The 20,145-nt window shown below is 49.2% G+C and overlaps 2 protein-coding genes across 10 annotated transcripts in view; one reads left to right on the top strand and one right to left on the bottom strand.

The window, feature by feature from the left end:
* The window catches only part of MKI67 (marker of proliferation Ki-67), a 29,545-nt gene extending 28,282 nt beyond the window's left edge, over window positions 1-1,263 (top strand). For both annotated transcript variants that reach the window (XM_042238739.2, XM_027960646.3), the window contains exon 15: window positions 22-1,263. In XM_042238739.2, coding sequence (XP_042094673.1) covers window positions 22-87 — 66 coding nt within the window. In that variant the 3' untranslated portion in view covers window positions 88-1,263. The remainder of the gene's footprint in view (window positions 1-21) is intronic.
* Window positions 1,264-5,543: 4,280 nt separating this feature from the next.
* Window positions 5,544-20,145, bottom strand: part of PTPRE (protein tyrosine phosphatase receptor type E) — a 179,630-nt gene continuing 165,028 nt past the window's right edge. For 7 of the 8 annotated variants that reach the window (XM_027960450.2, XM_060404826.1, XM_060404828.1 and 4 more), the window contains 7 exons: window positions 19,972-20,065; window positions 18,606-18,682; window positions 17,689-17,823; window positions 14,287-14,412; window positions 12,945-13,111; window positions 11,165-11,300; window positions 5,544-8,407 (listed from right to left, as the gene is read on the bottom strand). In XM_027960450.2, coding sequence (XP_027816251.1) covers window positions 8,333-8,407; window positions 11,165-11,300; window positions 12,945-13,111; window positions 14,287-14,412; window positions 17,689-17,823; window positions 18,606-18,682; window positions 19,972-20,065 — 810 coding nt within the window. In that variant the 3' untranslated portion in view covers window positions 5,544-8,332. The remainder of the gene's footprint in view (window positions 8,408-11,164; window positions 11,301-12,944; window positions 13,112-14,286; window positions 14,413-17,688; window positions 17,824-18,605; window positions 18,683-19,971; window positions 20,066-20,145) is intronic. The other variant, XM_060404827.1, reaches the window with a different exon arrangement.

The following is a 20,145-nucleotide window of genomic DNA, read 5'->3' as shown; positions in this document are numbered from 1 at the left end:
GATATTTTTCTTCCCAAACAGGAAAGTGACAATGTGTGTGTCAAGAAAATAAGAACCAGAAGTCGTCGAGACCCTGAAGATATATAGCTAAAAAGTTTAGAAGGGGGTGGTGGTGGGGCTGTAATGAATTTAGTGATAAGTTGTAGTACAATATTTGCCATAAGTTTTAAAGTGAATTCTGTAAATAATGCTGTTGGGGGTGGGGTGGGGTGGGTGTTTAAGGGAAGAAGGCTTAGAATTTTCTAACTCAAGAGTTTATTCAAAAGCCCCCACGTGGAGATTATGAAGGAGACTGCTGAGTCTGCTAAATTAGTAAAAAAGTTAAAACTTGAGTAGGGGTGGGGGGGTGGGGGGAGTTTGCCAAGCTGTGGCCTTCATCTCGGTGATAGAAGCCCCGGGTTTGTGACTGCCGCGGCCGGTCCCCGTTGGCCGTGGGCTCCAGCACTCGCCCCGCCGCTGTAAATGCTTCTGTGTGTGTCTGTGTCCTTTGTGTACCAACGTCCTCATGCAAATGTGAAAGGCAGGGGCTTCTCTCCAGCGCCCGGCAGGCACTCAGGACGCAGGAATGAATGGGCAGAGGACGAGAAAAATGAAAGTTAGGGTGTCCGCCTTCACCCCGCGGAGACCGCGCGTCCAGGCGCTCGGGCTGCGGGCCATCTGCACAGGACGGCCCTCGGCTCGCTGCCCTGGCCTCGGAGGCGAGAGACCTGTGATTCCGAGGCTGGTCTGCGACGCCATCTGCAGGGCAGCGCGGCGCTTTGCTTGAGGGAAGCCTGCCCGCTTGCCTGTTGCACGTGGAGAGTCTCTGAACCAGGACTGCCTCCCGCTGAGAGGGCGTCTGCCCACCTGCCCGAGTCCGCGCTGCGGCGCCCCTGGGCGCCCTCGGGTCCGGTTCTCCGAATCTCTGCTCTCGCCTGGGCTTTCTCTGCCCACACCTGTTGGCCTGGCCTCGCGCCTTCACCTCGGATGGGAAGCACCGCAAGCCCAGACGCGCCTCCCACCCGGAAAGAGCAGCGATGTCTGACGCTCGGAGCTCGAGGCTGTCGCATCTCGTTTTTCGCCTGGACGTCCGCCCTCTGGTTTCAGAGCCGCCCGTCTCACTGCTGTTTCGCTCCGTCCTCCGGCTCCTCCGTGTTCCCCGGGTCGGACACAAGCACACTGCCCGGGCACGGGAGCTGTCACCCCTGCCGCCGTCAGCTCTTGTGTTCGCCCCAGGTCTGGCGTGGAGCAAGGTCCACATCACAATAAATGCGTTTGAACAAATGCGTGAATCCAGGCACGTCTGTCTGGGTCAGGGGTATTTGTTTTTGCTATTTTGGCTGCCTTATTAATACAGTTATTTAGAGGGCGTTGCCTGAAATCGGAGGTCATCGTCAAGTGGGGCCGCAAAGAGTGGGATTCCGACGAGCAGAAGGGATGGTGTTTTAGGAAGTGCGAGCCTCCTTAGAAAAGGCCTTCTGAACGTGGGAGTCATCAGTGTGTCGCTTAGACAAAATTCAAGGAAACATAGGAATTTCCTATGGTTCAGTTGTTCTGCCAGCACTTCAGATTTAGCGATAATTATGAACCTCACATAGAGAAAAATTTCAATTAGCTGTGTTCCTGGGGAATGGGGTAAAAATTAATTAAAAAGCTATTAAGTTTCATTTCTAACCCAAAATCTCACTGAAATGTATCAGTACATTTTCTTGCTTTCTTTAGCAAAGTATTTCAAGAGCATAAGAAGGGTGATTTTTTCCTTAAAAAACTGGAAATAGAAATGCCATATGACCCAGCAGTCCCACTGCTGGGCATACACGCCGAGGAAACCAGAATTGAAAGAGACACGTGTACCCCAGTGTTCATCACAGCACTGTTTATAATAGCCAGGACATGGAAGCAACCTAGATGTCCATCAGCAGATGAATGGATAAGAAAGCTGTGGTACATATACACAATGGAGTATTGCTCAGCCATGAAAAAGAATACATCTGAATAAGTTCTAATGAGGTGGATGAAACTGGAGCCTATTATACAGAGTGAAGTAAGCCAGAAAGAAAAACACCAATACAGTATACTAGCGCATATATATGGAAGTTAGAAAGAAGGTAATGATAACCCTGTATGTGAGACAGCAAAAGAAACACAGATGTATTGAACAGTCTTTTGACTCGGAGAGGGAGAGGGTGGGATGAGATTTGGGAGGATGGCATTGAAACATGTGTAATATATGTGAAATGAATCACCAGTCCAGGTTCGATGCATGATACAGGGTGCTCGGGGCTGGTGCACTGGGATGACCCAGAGGGATGGGATAGGGAGGGAAGTGGGAGGGGGAATCAGGATGGGGAACACATGTACACCCATGGCGGATTCAAGTCAATGTATGGTGAAACCGATACAATATTGTAAAATTAATTTTAAAAAGAAGGGTGGTTTTATTTTATATGGTTGTAGGTGCTGAATTAGAGAAGGTCACAAACGTGTTTTAAAAAATGCACATCCACAGGACACATCCTTAGCATTTTTGGGGGAAGGAAGCATCAGATAGAAATATTAACCATTACTATTTAGCAAGGCTAATTGTGTGCTTGAGAATGGGGTACGAGAAATAAACATTTACTTGCTGTGTGATTTGGTAACTTCTCTGAGCCTCAGATTCCAAGAAAGTAGCATCCCTCTGATGGAAAGCTCTCATTAAATGGAAGCTAGTTTTACTTTATCTCCAAGTTTTCCACGACGTGATTTTTCTGCTTTAATTTTCTACCAGTCATCTCCTGCCTTCCTTAGTTAAGACTCTACCCCCGACATGTAGTATTCACACATGCATACATGAACACGTACACACACACACCCATTCATTCACACACAAGCATACATACACATGAATATAGGTTTCTTACATATGCTCACACATGCATATACGTACACACACCCATTCATTCACATACATATGCACGGATACACAGTATTGCATATGCTCATACACACATGTAGTATATTCACATGCATGTACGCACAGGCACACACCCATCCATTCACACATACACAAGTACACATGGATCCATACCCATTCATATACACGGATACACACCCATTCATTCACACACACACTCATGCTCACACACACACACCCTGCTCTCCCCGACTCCTGCTTCCCTTCAGCCCTGAGCTCAGCTCCAGTGAGACTCCCTCCAAGAAGCCTCTTTCCCCTACCCTGGTTTCCCAGGCGAGGTTGGCCCCCCCGTTTCATGGCCCAGAGTCATGCTGTACTTCCTGGTGGAACAGAGCACAGTGGGAGCTAGGTGACCCCCTCTAGGATGAAGCTTTGTCCATCCAGGGTCAGACTGCAGACTGACGAGTCTATACCCTGATGATCAGGTGCAGGAAGTGTCTGAGATGAAATGATGTTAAAACTCAGTATTTTTATTAAAGGGAGGAAGGGGGAAAGAAAATCATACCAAATGGAGACAGTGAGTGGCAGAAAGGGGTAGGGCAGAGGGCCAGCTCCCAGCCTCCTGCCTGCACTTCCACAACTGCCATAGCCAGACAGGAACTCCCTCCACCCTACCCCCAGCCAGGAGGCCCGCTGGGTCCTGCAGGAACAGCCCTGGTATTTGGGGGAGGGGACTCCCCCCCACCCAGGCCTTGTCCTCCTTGTCTGGACTCCAGGACAGAGATTTGGTCCAGGCTGCAGAATCAGCAAATGATCATGCTTGTTGGCAGCCCTGACACAACCAGATTCTGGGAGTGAACTTGCGGGCAAGTCCCAGGGGTAGGAGCCTATGGTGGGTTGGGTATAACATGAATAACAAAGGGTCACTATCCATGTTTTAAACAGAATTACTATACCTGAATTTGGAGAAGGGAATGGCAACCCACTCCAGTATTCTTGCCTGGAGAATCCTATGGACAGAGGAGTCTGGCAGGCTACAGTCCATGGGGTCACAAAGAGTTGGACATGACTGAGCAACTAACACAAAATAATAAGGCAAAGTCAAATGACTTGATTAAGGAAGATGGATAAAAAATACAAATTGGTGATTCAGAGATGAAATACAAATAAATGTGAAATGATTCTCAACCCACTAGAAGTTAGGGAAATGCAAACTGATCAGAGGCATGGTTTTTTTCTTTTGCCTCTCAGCTTGACAAGAGCTCGAAAGGCATGGTTAGTGATGGGGACCATCCACACTGCAGATAGTCTTCAATTATTGGAAAAGCCACAGAGCCTGCTAAAAGTCACGCCCCTAACCTGCACCATCCAGTCCCAGCCAGGTGCTGACCTCCCCTGGCCATCGGCTCACCTGCTGGCCCATCCTGGGATCTGTTATCACAGGGGGTGCGTTGGTGTGTTTCTATTTGAAAATGGGCTTCTCTGAGGTAGACCTGGGGTTTGTTCCCTCTCAGCCCCTCACACCCTGCTGAGTCTGTGCACCCCTCCAGGTGGTCAAGTCTGTTGGTCCCCAGTTGGCTGCGGCTGCTGGTTCCTGTCCTCACGGACCCTCCTCCAAAACTCCTCCTTGCCCCTCTCCCCGCTGTTGCCTGCCTCAGGCTGCATCTGCGCCTCCCACTCTCCTGCTCTCTTATACTTACGGGGGAAAGAGTCCCCTCCACACCGAGAGCAGAAGTGAGCCCCCCCTTATTTAACAGACATGCAGACAGACAAATCCATACGTGCACGTTCAGTCGTGTCCAACTCTGCAAGCCCATGGACTGCAGGCTGCCGGGCTCGTCTGTCCATAGAATTCTCCAGGCAAGAATACTGGAGTGGGTTGCCATTTCCTTCTCCAGGGGATCTTCCCAACCCAGGGATCAAACCCGCTTCTCATGTCTCCTGCACTGGCCAGTGGGTTCTTTTATTACTAGCATCACCTGGGAAACCCACAGACCCATAAGGCAAACCCAATAGCTAGAGGGTTCATAGGAGCAAACAGCATTCATTGCAGGTAATTTTTTTCAGATGAAGAGGAATAAAGGTTTTCAGATGATCCATTTTAACAAATATAACAAAGCTTATAAAATTTATTAAATAAATGCAACCAATAATAAAAAGCATATGCTTCAATTTCCACATTAGGCCCAGAATATCTGAAAGAGGAAGCTGGTGTGTGTATTAGGGAAGGTGTGAAACTGAAAAAGAGAGTGAGCTGGGATCCCCAGACACAGATGTGGAAAGGAAGGCCTAACAGGAGTCGAGGTTTCAGGAGGAGAAGCAGTGTTGGAAAGGCTTTCTGATCCCACCTGGCAGTGGGCGTGGAGCATTCGGTCACCTTCCTTGGGTATTCTGAGAAACCACTGTTCAGAGCTTCTGTCTGGACTCTGGGAGGGTCGTCCTCCGTAAGGCGGTTATAATCCAGGCTTCACGAACCACCCAGGGCTTCTGAAGGCCAGTGCATTAGCCACCACTCCCACACACATCTGTGCCACTTCTGAGTTAGATTTTACAAGTCCTGAAATTGTCTACATAAATCCAGGCTTACCTCCTAATGAATGTCTTGTCTAGAAGGATTTAAGGCATAGGAATAAGATTAGGAGACTTCACTGAAGAAAGAGACGCAGGCTGGAAGTCAAAGTAAAGATTTATCCTTGCAACAGAATATTTTGGATCTTGCAATTTGCATATACAAATTCAGCAACATTCACTGGCACTGGAATCAGAGCAAGATCAAATGATAAATGGAATAAAACAAAAAGAAATGATAGTTGAAACCAGAATACATACATATATTATAAAGATTGCACATAAATTAAACACAACTTAGTTAAACACAACAGAAATATCAGTAATCATACATTTTTAAAAAAGGCATGTCTCCAAATGCTGAAACAGAGGCATCAGGCTCATTTTAAAAAGTTTTAAAAAATACATAAAAATACCTTTTAAAACACTGGTGCGCATTCTTCACTCGTAAAGCACATGAGAGAGACTGTAAAGCGAGTCACACAGTGACCGATAAAGCAAGGAGATCAGAACGGGTCGTCTTCTGATCGCTATTTGGCCTTTGAATGCAACCGCATGCAACAGAGAAACATGTCAAAGGAAAAACGACTTTCCCAGCATGGCGCTGTTCAGTTATGTACAACGGACTTTCTTTGACCCAAGGGGAGGAGGTGCCAGCTTTCAGGGCAAGGCAGACAGGATGCGGAGTCCTGGAGCGCCCACCGAGGCTGGAATCAGAGCCGTGGGGTGATGGCAGGGGCCCAGAGGCTGGTGACTGAGCCCCCCGGGGAAGCAAGTGCTGCCGTGATTGTGGAGGGAGCAGGGTGCTGCACCCCAGGGCCAGTGGCGTTTGCTCTGTTCTCAGAACCACCAGCGTGGAGCCTCAGCAGATGCAGGCGACGGCCCAAAGGGCAGGAGATACACACAAACAAACGGGGTGCTTTCCCGAGGGCACCCCTGAAAAGGTCTGCCTTAATCCCACGACACGAGATGCCAGCTAGACCACGAAAGGGCCTGCAGGATGCTCAGTGAAGGCTCCTGAAGTTGGCCCCCATCCAGGCCCTGAGGCACTTCGATCCCATGTTGCCATCACTGCCAACATCAGCTCTGTTTCTAGGCTTCGGTGCTCAACTTTCTCTCTTCCCCTTTAGTCAAAGGAGGACTTCGGGCGTGGGACTTTAACAATGGAAACAAATGGGGCCACCTGGTGCGTCTTGCAAAGCTCCCTCCATGTTCCTCTTTGACCCAAAAGCACCATCAGTGCGCCCAGAAGGGAGAGGGCGGCAGTCGGCTGCGTGAGGAGCCCAGGGCTGCTGGTGGTGGCAGCTCTCACAAAGTTGTGCTTTTGTCCGTCCAGCTGGGCTCCTCTGACCTTTGGGTGGGGCGTGGAGGAGCAGAAGAACCTTGATTAACTGTGGGCCTGTTATTAGGACATCACTCACCCTGGGTTGCACTCACGCAATCAGTTACCAGTGGAAATATCAAATTAGGTCTTTAGATTCATATCTCTTTTAGAAAGCAAAAAAAAAAAAAAAAGTACCCCAAAATGCACATGTTAAATGATTACAGAAAGATAGACCAGATGTCTTTTTTTACATTGTGCTCATCTGTTTAGGCACCTGATGGCCACGAAGAGGTCGCTGCCATTAAATTAAACCTTTCCATGTTCGTCCTCTTTTTTTTTTTTGCCCCACAAGCCAATCCTGAGTGGCAATGAGATCATTATTATCCAGTGTCAGAAGTCTCAATAGGAACCATTCAAAAAGAAGTTAGTCTTTAGAGTAAGGATTTCTCTTTCTTTCCTTTTATTAAATATTAAGGAGTGGGACTTTAAAAAAACTGTATAAATCTATATTTTAACTATTTTTTTCTTACAAACAGTCTTAACTTTTACAAGAGATTTTTTAAAATACCAAAACACTTCTTCTCAGAAAGTTTAAAGCATAATTGCTTGTGGTTGCCCGACTGTTTCTCCCAGGCAGGAGCTCCTGGCTTCTCTGTGCATGTCAGATGTGCTATCTGACCTTTTGGAATGGGAAGTGATTTTTTATTGTGCCTCGAGGTATAGCTCACGACTAGCAGGGCAGAATGGTGGAGTGCAGGCGGGGGACACAGGAGTGAGAAGGGCAGTGGGTGTGATTCTCAGAGGGTCATCTGAGTCAACCACCCAGACAGATGGAGAGCAAGCGTCGCGACAGGAGTGACGCTCTGCGAGCTGGTTTGCTGGACCCGAGGCCACTGGGCCACTGGCCTTCACATCTCTTTTGTCTCGACAAGATGTCACAACACAGTCTTGATAAATGCATTTTTAAGGATCACTACATAGCCACCAATTACTCCAGTGTGTTTTAGACCTGGACTCAGGTTGAAAAGTCTTCTTTGATTTTCAAAAGGTAAAGGAAAACTACATGGACTGAGGCTGAGGCCTATAGGACTCCTTGTTTACACCATATCTTCACGGGAAGTTTGCCTTCAAAAACCTGCCACTGCGCAGGGCTGTGAAATCAATATCAGGAAATTTTCCACTAATTTCTCAGTCCTCGATTATTTGCTAATGAAGTTGTGGTTAATACCTTGCATAAATAAACACACTCGGCATGTTAAGATCTTTAGAGGTGCTGACTGTGTGAAGTTAAGTGACATGAATCTAATGAAAAATTAAAATATTTTTTTACTGATATTAGCAGAAATATATATTTTATGGGATATTATTTGACCTTAATACATTATTCCAGTTTTTAAAGGGCGTATTTAAGATTTAATAACTTTACAGCAGGTGGCCTTTAAAGCATAACAAAATATATACAAAGAAATTACGAAGGATATTAATGTCAACTATGAAATAAATTAACATGATTTTTACAAAATATACTGACCATTAAATTAAAAAATATTTTAAGGCAGGAATTTTCATTTGAAATTAGCATAATCAGAAAATATATCAATAAAATCTTGTACCACTTTGTAGCAGAATTCATACTGTTCCTGAAAAAGAAAACCAAGAACATATTAAAATAATATTAAAGATATATTTAATTAATTTAATTCAAAGAAAGACTAGAGAGAAGACATAAAAAAGTCTGACCAGTTATTAAAATAGTGTATATCCTGATGCATATAAACGTCTGTTACACAATTTAGTTTTTAGGTACATGTTTCCAAATCTATTTTTCTACATAGAAAATGTCAGTGTTTCAACTCAGTGTATTTTGGACTCACTCTCTGAGTGAGAGATCTCTAGTTTTCATATTTTTTTTTTAAATTTATTTATTTATTTACTTATTTACTTATTTTTAGTTTTTTATTTTTAAATTTTAAAATCTTTAATTCTTACATGCATTCCCAAACATGAACTCAACATCTCTGATGCACCAGAGATGATCCTCTCAGACATAGACTGGCGATTCAATTCACATGATAGTATAAACTAAAAACCACTACTTTGGAACGAAAAAATAATAGCAAACCTAACATCAAGCTTCATAATGCAAAGAAAATAATCTATAAAAGTTAAATAAGATGGAAATATAGATTATTTTTAAACCTAAATTTACACTACAAAAGGGCATTGCTTTATATCAACTTTACTAAAATTCAAAAGAATGATGCCTTGCATCTGTGAGTGCGTGCATGCTCAGCTGTGTCCGATTCTTTGTAAATACACAGACTGCAGCCCGTCAGGCTCCTCTGTCCACAGAATTTTCCAGGCAAGAATACTGGAGTGGGTCACCACTTCCTACTCCAGGGGATCTTCCCGACCCGAGGACTGAACCCCCATCTCTTGTGTCTCCTACACTGGCAGCAGATGCTTTGCCACTGGGTCACCTGGGGAGGCCCCTCCACACATCTGTGTGAGGCTCTCATTAGCACACTTGGACATCGCCTGACTTCTGACCTTCCAGCAGCTCTTTGGGGTTGCGAGACTAGAGCCAGGTGATGGGTTAACGGGGGACCAGCGAGCAGGGCGTGTCACACTACCAGTACTGAGCACTGAAAAGAAGAAATGAGGACTTCGCTGGTGTTGCAGCGGGTAAGCCTTGAAGCTTCCAATGCAGGGAGTGCGTGTTCGATCCCTGGTTGGGGAACTAAGATCCCACATGCTGGGCAATGCGGCCAAAGGGCAGGGGGAAAAGAGGAAATGAAACAGATGGGGAAAATGGCAATGCCTGAACTTTCTTAGAGAGCCTACCATGAGTCTAGGAAAACCATGAGCACAACAGTAAGCAGATATGGGGGTGGACTCCGGTGGTTTGAGGAACAACAGACGGCAGCTACCCTTGCAGACCCTGGTCACTTGCTGGCCCAGTTAATATGGGAGCTGGGGAAGCGGGGGGCCCAAGGGAGGCTACTAGCTCCCTCCTCTTCTTTCCCAGCACCTTGGATTCAGCCTCTTACCTAAATTTACATTGAATAAGAATCGACCGGCCTTTGGGTTGGAAGAGGCCAAACATTAGCGCATCTAGCCCTTCTGGGGTCTCGGTCCAGCCAGCATAGGACAGAGCTGTGCTTTGCAGGGAAAGAAAGATGGAGCCAAAAGCGTCTGTCCTGTGGTTGCAAGGAAGTTGGGAGAGTCAAGAGTCACTACAGGGTCCTCCCTTCCAGCTACTAAGATCCCACCCGGTCACCCAGCCCTTGGAAGGAAAGAGAAAGTGCCTGCGTTAGGACTGAGTGAGCACAGAGAACCAGTGGGCTGTGCTAGGGGCCTGGGAGGGCAAGTCCTAAGATAGGAAGCCTTGGGAAAAACTCCAATACGTTGGCCACCTGATGCAAAGAACTGACTCATTGGAAAAGACCCTGATGCTGGGAAAGATGGAAGGCGGGAGGAGGAGAAGGGGACGACAGCGGGTGAGATGGTTGGATGGCATCACCGACTCAATGGACATGAGTTTGAGTAAGCTCCGGGAGTTGGTGACGGACCGGGAGGCCTGGCATGCTGCAGTCCATGGGGTTGCAAAGAGTCAGACACGACTGAGCAGCTGAACTGAACTGGGGAAAATAAATATGTCTCTGGAGAAGGGCGTGGCAACCCGCCCCAGTGTTCTTGCCTGGAGGATCCCATGGACAGAAGAGCCTGGTGGGCTATAGTCCATGGGGGGTCTCAAAGAGTCGGACATGACAAACACTTTTACTTTTCTTGAGAAAAGCAACGGGTTATAACAGTCTTGAAAACTGAACTTGCTGTTGGAGGGCAATCACCAAATTTGGTAGGGAGGCATCTCTTCTGAAAACCAGAAAGAGCGGGTTTTCACCATGGAACGAAGGAAGACCTATGGGCAACTGCACTCTGCATGGATTCCTTAAGCCCCCTGGGCAGCGCCTGGAGGCTGAGTGAGACCCAGCCAAGGACAAGAGTCCACATGACCCGTGGAAGGCAGAAGATGGCAAGAATCAGGACTGTAAATGTCACCGCCGCGTGTGAACGTTTACGTCTGTAAGCGTAGACTGGAATCTGCAGAACAGTTCACTGACGCGCAGCTGGGCTTCTGTCCAACGGGTCTTATCATCGAAAGCCAGGGCAGTGCCCCTCCTCTCGCGTCTGCCCAGGGGACAGACCCCACCCTGATGCAAGGGAGGAAGGGAGTCTGTGAAGCTTCTGTATGCTGTATGCTGTCTGGGACTTTCAGCTCTCTGTCCTGGAAACGCAGCCTCCCTCCTTCCTTCCTCCTGGACTTGAACGTCAGTGCAACACACATCGAATGCAACATGAGACAATTCTCAACTCCTCTGGAAGCCGTTTCTTACCAGGGTTTGCACCATGTGTGGCCTCTGAAGTCGTAAACTCTTCACAGCTTGGAATACATCTAAAAGCCCCTCAGCCTTGACCCGTTCCAGAATGTTGCTGAGTGCTATGAAAGTCCCCGTCCGCCCAGCTCCAGCACTGCAGAGAGAGCACGGAGTAAGACACCGAATCTCGCCCTTGGGCGTGAGAAACCCACAGCCTCCACCAGGCCCCGCACGCCAGCGCTGGAACGACCGGAGCTTGGCTCTTTAACGACCATTTTATATGGAGCTTGGCTCTGGACAGAGAGTCAGCAAGCACAGAAGTCCTCAAGAACGTGCCTAAATGTAACATGAGTCAGACCAGAACCAGTGACGAGTTTTCAAGCTGGTGGACCCATTTCCCTTCCTCCTTGTGGGGGGACTCTCAGAGGATGGCCCCTGGGCTGACAGCAGCTACATCACCTGGAAACTTCTTAGGAGCAAAACCCCTCCCTGTTTAGGCATAGGGAGCTGCAATCCTGGCCGACTCCCCATGTGTGCAGGGACCATCTTCCGAGATGGGAGGTGTGCGGGTGGATGGAAGGGTTGCTTGGACAAAGGACAGCCCCTGGCAGGCAGGGTCAGATAACTGACCCCTCCCGACAGTGAAAGTCTGCATCTGCTCTGCTTAACAGATAAACCCTGTGGAAGCAGACCCTCTTGGGAGAGAGAGAGCAGGCCTAATGCAGGCAGGCTTGGCTGGCCTCTTCCCCGGAGCCCTCGGAGGACGCGGGGTTCCCAAAGGGCCCCAAATCCCGACTGTGGGTTTCGCTCAGCTTTGTTGGCATCCCTGGTGCCCGACACCCATAACGTTCCATCTACGAAGGCACCAGGGACTGAAAACCTAGGTGTGTGCACCCCCTGCTGGCCATGCCCAAAGGGCGCATCTCTGGGTCCAAGGTCAGGAAAGCGGCCAGACCAATCCACCAGGTTAAGCCGGGCTTTGTTGACACGAGGGGTAAGCGGGTGGGGGCAAATGGCAGTCAGAAAAATGGGAGCCACATGTAGACAGAGGTACAGAAGTGCAGTCTTAGAAGCAAATCAGATCCCATCAAGATTACACACCCCAAGCTTCCCCAAGTCAGACTCCACCTCAAGATCAGACACCCCAAGCTTCCACAAATCAACCCCACCCCAAGATCAGACACCCCAAGCTCTCGCAGGAAGAGTTTTACAAGGGTGGTCAAGGTCCCTGCCAGCAGGGGGCCCTGGCCCAGAAGGAATGAGAGCTGGCATGTCTCCATAGGATTCACCTTATGCCTCATAAAGCTGTTTATCAAGGTTCTTGCTGGGGGGGTGTCCTGCTGTGTCCAGGTGCCCCCTGGTGGGTCCCTCTGCTCACGGTAGGGTGGGGGGCTTGGGAGCCAGGCTGAGTGGTGGGCTGGGGCTGCGGACCCTCTGTTATGGACCCTAGCCTAGACATCCCTGAGTAGTTCAAGAAAAGCTTCCTGCTGTGCTGGGTGGGCATGGCAGCCAGAGCCACACCAGTCTTTCAAAACGAAGATAACTCAAGTTCAGGGTTTGTCTGAGCTGCGCTTGGAAATGTGTCTATTTTTTTTTTTTTTTTGACAACTTAAAAAGCACAAAGAAATGTGTCTGAGTCGCTTCCTGACTCCTTCTCACCAAATGCTCCTGCAAGTCTAGGAAGATATTTATGCGTTTGTGTTAAGTCTGGGAGCGGGGGAGGTGAAGAAGACGGGTCCAGGGACGTGGTGCTGAGGGGAGCAGCGGGCTGGGCGTGGTCCGCGTCGGGCCCACTTGCCTGCAGTGCACGGTGATGGGGTGGTTGCCGGTCTGCTGCTGCTGCTTCTGCACGGCCGCGATGAGGTCGATCATGCCTTTGCCCTCGGCCGGGATCCCAATCTCGGGCCAGCCGTGGAAGTGGAACTGCCGCACCACCCGCATCTGCTCCTCTGGCCGGGCCAGGGGCTGCGGGGCGGGAAGAGCGTCTCAGGGCTGCGCGGTCACAGCCCCCCGGCCACCCTCCCAACCCTGCCCGGAGGGGATTCAGGCCACAGTCTCAGGCAGCCCGCGGAGTTCTCATCTGGCTGGCCTCCCAGATGCTGGCTGCTCGTAGGCTGTGGTCACCCTAAAGCAGAAGGCCAGCCATGCTTCCTTCTGGGTGGGGGTCACGCCAGTCAAAGGATGCTCCCCAGAGCCCCCAGGGCCTGCCAGACCCCGTTATGGGATCCTGGGTAGTTTTGCTTGAGATGACAAGAATCATCCCTGTTTTGTAAGAAGCCTCACTTCCCTGATAGCTCAGTTAAGAATCCTCCTGCAACGCAGGAGACCCCAATTCAATTCCTGGGTTGGGAAGATCCTCTGGAGAAAGGATAGCTACCCACTCCAGTATTCTTGGACTTCCCTTGTGGTTCAGCTGATAAAGAATCCTCCTGCAATGTGAGAGACCTGGGTTCAACTCCTGGATTGGGAAGATCCCCAAGAGAAGGGCATAAGCTACCCACTCCAGTATTCTGGCCTGGAGAATTCCACGGAATGTATAGTCCATAGGGTCGCATAGAGTTGGACACGACTGGGCGACTTTGACTTTCAGGACCCCCCATGTCTCTTCAAGGCTGGGGATGAGCAGTTTCAGAGTCTAGGGGCCCTGGGTCTTTCTGCGACCCACGTGGAGGAGACCAAGTCTTTGGGCAAAGCTGGGTTTCTCTGTACTGACCGTCTTCAGCTCGCAATCAGATCCCATAGGTAGGTCATTTTACCCATGGTTGACACACAGGGAGCGTTCCCAAGACTTGGCTGGTGGGGGGTGGCGGGAGGCTCTGAGAAGGGGTCTGGCAGAGAAGCCCAGGAGGCCTCTGTGGCGTTACCCATTCATTCCTCCTGCTCTCTGACCCACGGTTGTTTCTCCCAGGGACTGGGCAGCAGTAGGGCGCCTCTTGGAGTCGGCTACTTGGCCCCACCATCCCTGCACTCCTGCAAGGAGCTGGGGGACGATCATGGAGGTGAAATCTTATGGCAGATCAGCCACTTGGTAACACAGCTGCCGACCGCCCACGCTGACCACTGACACGAACGTGGGGAGCCCACACGATGGCTGCAGGGTGTTCTGTTCACAAGAGACTAAAGGTCTCCGTCAACAATACCTGATTGAAGGTGACCAGGAAGTCTCGTATACTGATGGCTTCAGAAAGGGTGTCACTCTTTATTTCGATCGTTATTTCTCCGTGAGTCACTGAGCCCTCTGTTGGCCAATACTGGTAGCATTTATCCTGGGGGATAAAATAAAAATGTTCTAAGTCTCGTACTAAAGAATTTGCTGCCAGCCGTTTTAACACTAGGATACAGGCGTGCTGTCAAACCATTTAACACATTTCATCTGAACAGGAAAGTAACACATGAGCATAAATATGAATGCCACTGCCTGCTGACCAAGGGAACAAAGCAGACAGCCCAGGAGCAGGCATGCGTGTGTCTGCAGGACAGACACAGAGCAGAAACGACAGCACACAGAGGGGGGGGCCAGTCAGTGGCTGGAGCTGGAGAATCAGCTCTCTGAACGGGAGAAGTGAGCTGGACCCCTAACTCACCTGCCTGGCTCAGCTGCCTGGACTGATATGAATGCCCCGGCCCCTCCTGGAGTTGGGCAGTGTGCAACCTACACGACTGTATATGGCAGACTTGAAGTTTAATAAAGACAAACCAAGACAGGGTAAGACTTAAAGTCAAAAATAAAACTGTGAACGCCTTAGAAAAAATATCTTTTCATCTAGGGGTACAGGTTTACCAAACAAGAACCCCAAAGAGCTAACCAACCATGACAAAGAAGATCTCAACATCAGATTATATTAAAATTAACCCTATGTCATCAATAAACATTTTGTTGTTGCTTAGTCGTTAAGTTGTATCTGACTCTTTTGCGACCCCATGGACTGTAGCCCACCAGGCTCCTGTGTCCATAGCATTTTCCAGGCAAAAATACTGGAGTGGCTTGCCATTTCCTCCTCCCGGGGAATCTTCCCCACCCAGGGATCAAACCAGCATCTTCTCCATTGGCAGGCAGATTCTTTACCACTGAACCACTTGGGGAACTCCAACAGACATTGAGAGAGTAAAAAGACAAGGCATCAGCTGAGATGAGATACTTGCAATACTTAAAAGCAACAAGGAATCAGTACCAAGAATATATAAAGAAATCCTCCAAATCAACAAGAAAAGTGCAAACAGCCCACAAGAAGAATGAGGGAAAAGCATGAACAGGCACTCTGCACAAGAGGAAACATATCATCCTCTATAAATACACAAAGTGATGCCTGCCCTCAGAGGGGTCAGGGAGATGCAAATGAAGGCCACAAAGAGATGATATTTATGCCTATTTAATTAACAAAAATGAGGGTGCCAGACAATCCTGGGGATGTAGAAGAATGATGTTCATCCAGGGTCTGCTTTGAAAACCATAACTACTTTGGAAAGTCGTTAGGAACTGCCCTGCCAATTCGAACGTTCACACACTCTCCAACGTGGCATTTTTGTCTCTGAACCGTACAATTCCACACGCATCATGAGACACATACAAGAAAGTAACCACAGCACTGTAAAACAACAAAATGAAATCAACCCAAATGCCCAGGACAGAAGGAGGGGCAAGTCAGTGGATGCAGGATGTAGTTTGTGTCATGGAGCATAAGGAAATGATGATGCATGAGCCACAGTTACAGGCAGCAACACAGCAAAATATCGAATGCATATCTTCAAGTGGAAAAGTCAAGTCTCAGAAGACTGTATACCTTGTGCGAAAGCCACTCAGTTGTGTCTGACTCCTTGTGACTCATGGACTGTACAGTCTGTAGAATTCTCCAGGCCAGAATATTGGAGTGGGTAGCCGTTCCCTTCTCCAGGGGATCTTCCCAACCCAAGGATCGAACCCAGGTCCTCCTGCATTGCAGGTGGATTCTTTACCGGCTGAGCCACCAGGGAAGCCCCTTTGTATACCTTAATGGTGCCCTCTTAATATGAAGTTGAAAAGCAGACAGAACTAAACAGTAGCTTCTTTAGGAATATATATATACTCGATAAAAAAAGATTTCTTAAAAAGCTAAGAAAACATTCATTAGGATGGCTTAATTAAAAAGATGATTGTCAGTGTTGATGAGGATGGGGAGAAACGGGAACACTCGTACATTACTGGTGGGGAGCTGCTTGAACAGTTAAGTGATATGAGTTTGCAATATAGTTATGACAGGCCCCAGCAGTTCCAGCCCTAGGCATCTACCTAAGAGAAATAAAAATATGTGTCCACGTAAAAACTTGTCCATGAGTGTTCAAAACAGTATTCGTAACAGCCCAAAGTGAAACAACCCAAATGTCCAAACACTAATGAAGGAAAACACAGAATTTAGGGCCATACTATTAAAAAAAAAAAGAGTGAGGAACTGATTCATGAATGAGCCTTATAAACACGCTCAGTGAAAGTGCTCAATCATAAAAAAAAGGTGGCATGATTCCATTTATATGAAATGTCCAGAGGAGGCAACTTCATAGCCAGAAAGTAACTAACCTGTGGTTGCAGGGATTGTGAGGAGGGAGTAGGCAGTGATCATTCGTGGGTATGGGGTTTCTTTTCAGGTGATGAAAACGATCTGAATTAGTGATGCTGTACAACTCTGTGAGTAGGCTAAAACCCACGGAACCAGACCTTTTAGAAAGAGGCATTGCGTGATATGTGTGTTATGTCCCAATAAAACTGTTTTTAAAAAGCAAAGAAGTCAAACTCCACAAATTCAGGGTAGTGGATACCTCTTAGGAAAACACCTAGGTAAGTGAGTATATGTTATCAGCCAAAGTTTGGTTTTTCGATTGGATGATGGGCTCAAAAGTGTTTATGATGCTATTAAATAAAAATAAGAAGATTATGTGCCTCTAGATGGATCCCTGGGAGAAAGGAAACATTTAACCCATTCAATTCTACCAGGACTATATTAATTAGGCACACATTTCAATACCTCCATCTTTTGCCCCAAGAAAAGTGAATAAAGGTCTTTTCCTTCAACAGGTTGTGACCAAATATGTATTTGTGGCAAACACAAAATAGCAGAAATTCAAGGCAGGTTAAAGGTGGCTCAGACGGTAAAGTGTCTGGCTACGGTGCATGAGACCAGGGTTCTATCCCCGGGTCAGGAAGATCCCCTGGAGAAGGAAATGGCACCCCACTGCAGTACTCTTGCTTGGAAAATCCCATGGACAGAGGAACCCGATAGGCTACAGTCCATGGGGTCGCAAAGAGTCGGACATGCCTGAGCGACTTCACTTTAAATAAAATGTAGGCTAAGAACAGCAGCCAGTGGGTAGTTACAATGAACTGGAGTGGCGGGGGGAGTTGAAATAAAACCTTTTTCATTTGCAGCCTCTCTCCCTCCTCAGTAGCTGTGGCCTGGCCTCACAGCTGATGGCAGGTGAGGTGTTCCCAAGGGACAGGCAGTCCATCGGGTGGGCTGCACCCGGTGGGTGTAAGCGGCCCTGAAGGCCGCTGGGGCGGGGGGCGGGCTGACCTGCTCTCTCTCCTGCACCTCGGTCAGCATCACGATCGTGTGGCACTTCCACTCCCAGACCATCCTCCAGAAGTCCTCCACAGTGTGCGCCAGGGGCCCCTGGGTGGCGATGAAGTAGTCCTTCTGCCGGTAGCCCTTCAAATGGGAGCAGAGGTTCAAGTCTGGCTCCCCCCGCCCCCCACTCTCCCATGCTGGGACACGTGGCTTTAGGACAGCCCAGGGCCGCAGGAGGGACGGCATTCAGGCTTCCGGGGCCTGAGCCGAGCCCCAGATGGCACACGCCCAGAAAACAGGTCAAGGGGACCCTTCACCTCTGTACCAGGCAACAGGACCCTTGCTTGGACTGGCTTTGATTCTATTAAGAATGCGTCTGTACGTGTCACAGCTAACAGCATCAAGGCAGGGCAGAGAGGGTGCAGAGTTAGAGGAAGTGAGTTAATTCCCTGGTCCTGGCTTGGGGCCTGCGTGACCCCCCTCCAGCACAGCGTTCTCTCGTCTGTAAACCAGAATCCACACACGGACTTGACTGCAATGCTGTCTCCCGCCCATTCAGCTCTGCTGTGCACAAGGCAGCCTGTGACGGGGCCTGAACCGGACTGTGGTCACAGGACAGAAAGCTCAGGGACAGAGGGCTAGAGTTTAACAGCGAAGGAAAAGAGAAGTTACGATGTATTAAAGGCAGAATGGAAAAGGAGCCTATTATTTAAAAGTGCACGTACATCCTCTATATCAGAGTTCCTTATTCTTTTTTTTTTTTTTTTTTCAGCAAGTGTTTGCTAATGAACTGGTTTGGCTTCCTGGGGGCGTGTCCACCCTTTCTGATTGTGAAAGCAAGTAGGTGAAGAGACTGTGATCACAGGGAAAGGGAGCTATCATCCCCACCAGGCACGTAGGCTCGGCGGGTGCCCGGCACTTACGTCTATAAAGGACGCGTTGATGTAGTCCGTGTACTCCTGGCCCCTCTTCATGGAGAGAATCACTCGGTTGAAGTCGTCTGTAAAGCAGTGCATCCCGTGGGTCAGAAGCGACCCCATCCTGCCTAGCAAACTTGAACTCGCTGTTAGGAGCTTCCGAGACAAAGCTTATGGATAAAATCACTAAATACAGTCAACCCCTTGGAAGGTTTCCTTCCTAAACTAGGTTCCTTCAAGTGGCCAGGGGAAGCTGTGTTTTGTGAGGAAAGTTCTCAAATAACTGACTCATTGTCTTCATCGGTCATAAATTGAGGTGCTGGGCTGTACTTGGTCGCTCAGTCATGTCTGACTCTTTGAAACCCCGTGGACTGTAGCCTGCCAGGCTCCACTGTCCTTGGGGATTCCCCGGGCAAGAATACTGGAGCGGGTAGCTTATCCCTTCTCCAGGGGATCCTCCCGATCAAGGAACTGAACCTGGGTCTCCTGCATGGCAGGAAGATTCTTTACCAGCTGAGTTCCCAGGGAAGCCTAAATTGAAGCCATTCATACCAAAACGTAAACATTAAAGTAAATTTAAGGTGTCAAAGGAGTGTGGCCGGCCAGGCAACGTGGCATAGCCTGCCAGAGGCATCACAGCCACAGAGCCTCCAGGGTCTGAGGCTGGAGAGGGCTTGCCCAGCCCCATGCGCTGCCGGCTTGGGCAGGTCCATGTGAGGGCCTGCTGCTGCATGAGCTGGAGTCCAGGAGGGGATGTAGAGGAGAGGTCTGGGTGAGCCTTACCACCTCCCCTCTAGGCAGGCGCCTCCCCTTCCCCCTGGGGTTCCTCCAATGCCTCTGCTCCTACCAGGCCTGTAGGCTTTCTGTCCCCCTAGACCTCAGGCCACCCAGTGCCCGATGCCTCCCTTGCCCACGGTGTGCCAGCCCCAAGGCCTCTCCCTGAAAGGTCTCAGCTGAGTTCCCTTCGGGTCTAGCTGCATAGCACGGGCCAGAACTCCACTCTGTGTACAGCGGGGTGTCATGCCTCTGCCCAGGCTTCGGGGAAGATGGGATGGCATCTCATAGAGTCAGGAGGCACCACGTCAGGCCCGAAGCTCATCTCTCCACTTCCAGGAAGTCCCCCTCCCTCTCCCGCCTCCAAGTCCAGGTCACAAGCTGCCCGCCTGACACCCGCGGGACAGCCTAGGTCACTCACATCTTCACAGGCGGGTGTTCTCTTCCCCACACTTGACAGAGCTCCCCGAGGGCACCCCGCCCTGGACCCCTGGTTTATAGGAGCGGGTGGTCAACGACCTTCCAGCGACTGAAGCCCCAGGGTACCCGCCCGATGGCGCATGCCGCGAGGGCCTACCCTCCACGGGCGGCCCCTTACATGGAATGATCTGGATGACCCTGGCCTTCTTCATGTTCGCGGGCAGGTTGCCTGTCCTCATGTTCTCCTTCATGATGCGGACGTTTGTCAGTTTCTGCAGCGAAGAGAGACACAGCCGCGCAGTTAAAACCCTGACGTTCCTGAGAGACTGCTCAGCCTTCTAACCCCACTGCC

The sequence above is a fragment of the Ovis aries genome, chromosome 22 (genome assembly GCF_016772045.2).
Source record: "Ovis aries strain OAR_USU_Benz2616 breed Rambouillet chromosome 22, ARS-UI_Ramb_v3.0, whole genome shotgun sequence".
Classification (NCBI taxonomy): Eukaryota; Metazoa; Chordata; class Mammalia; order Artiodactyla; family Bovidae; genus Ovis; species Ovis aries.
This window is presented reverse-complemented; position numbering and strand designations above follow the sequence as displayed.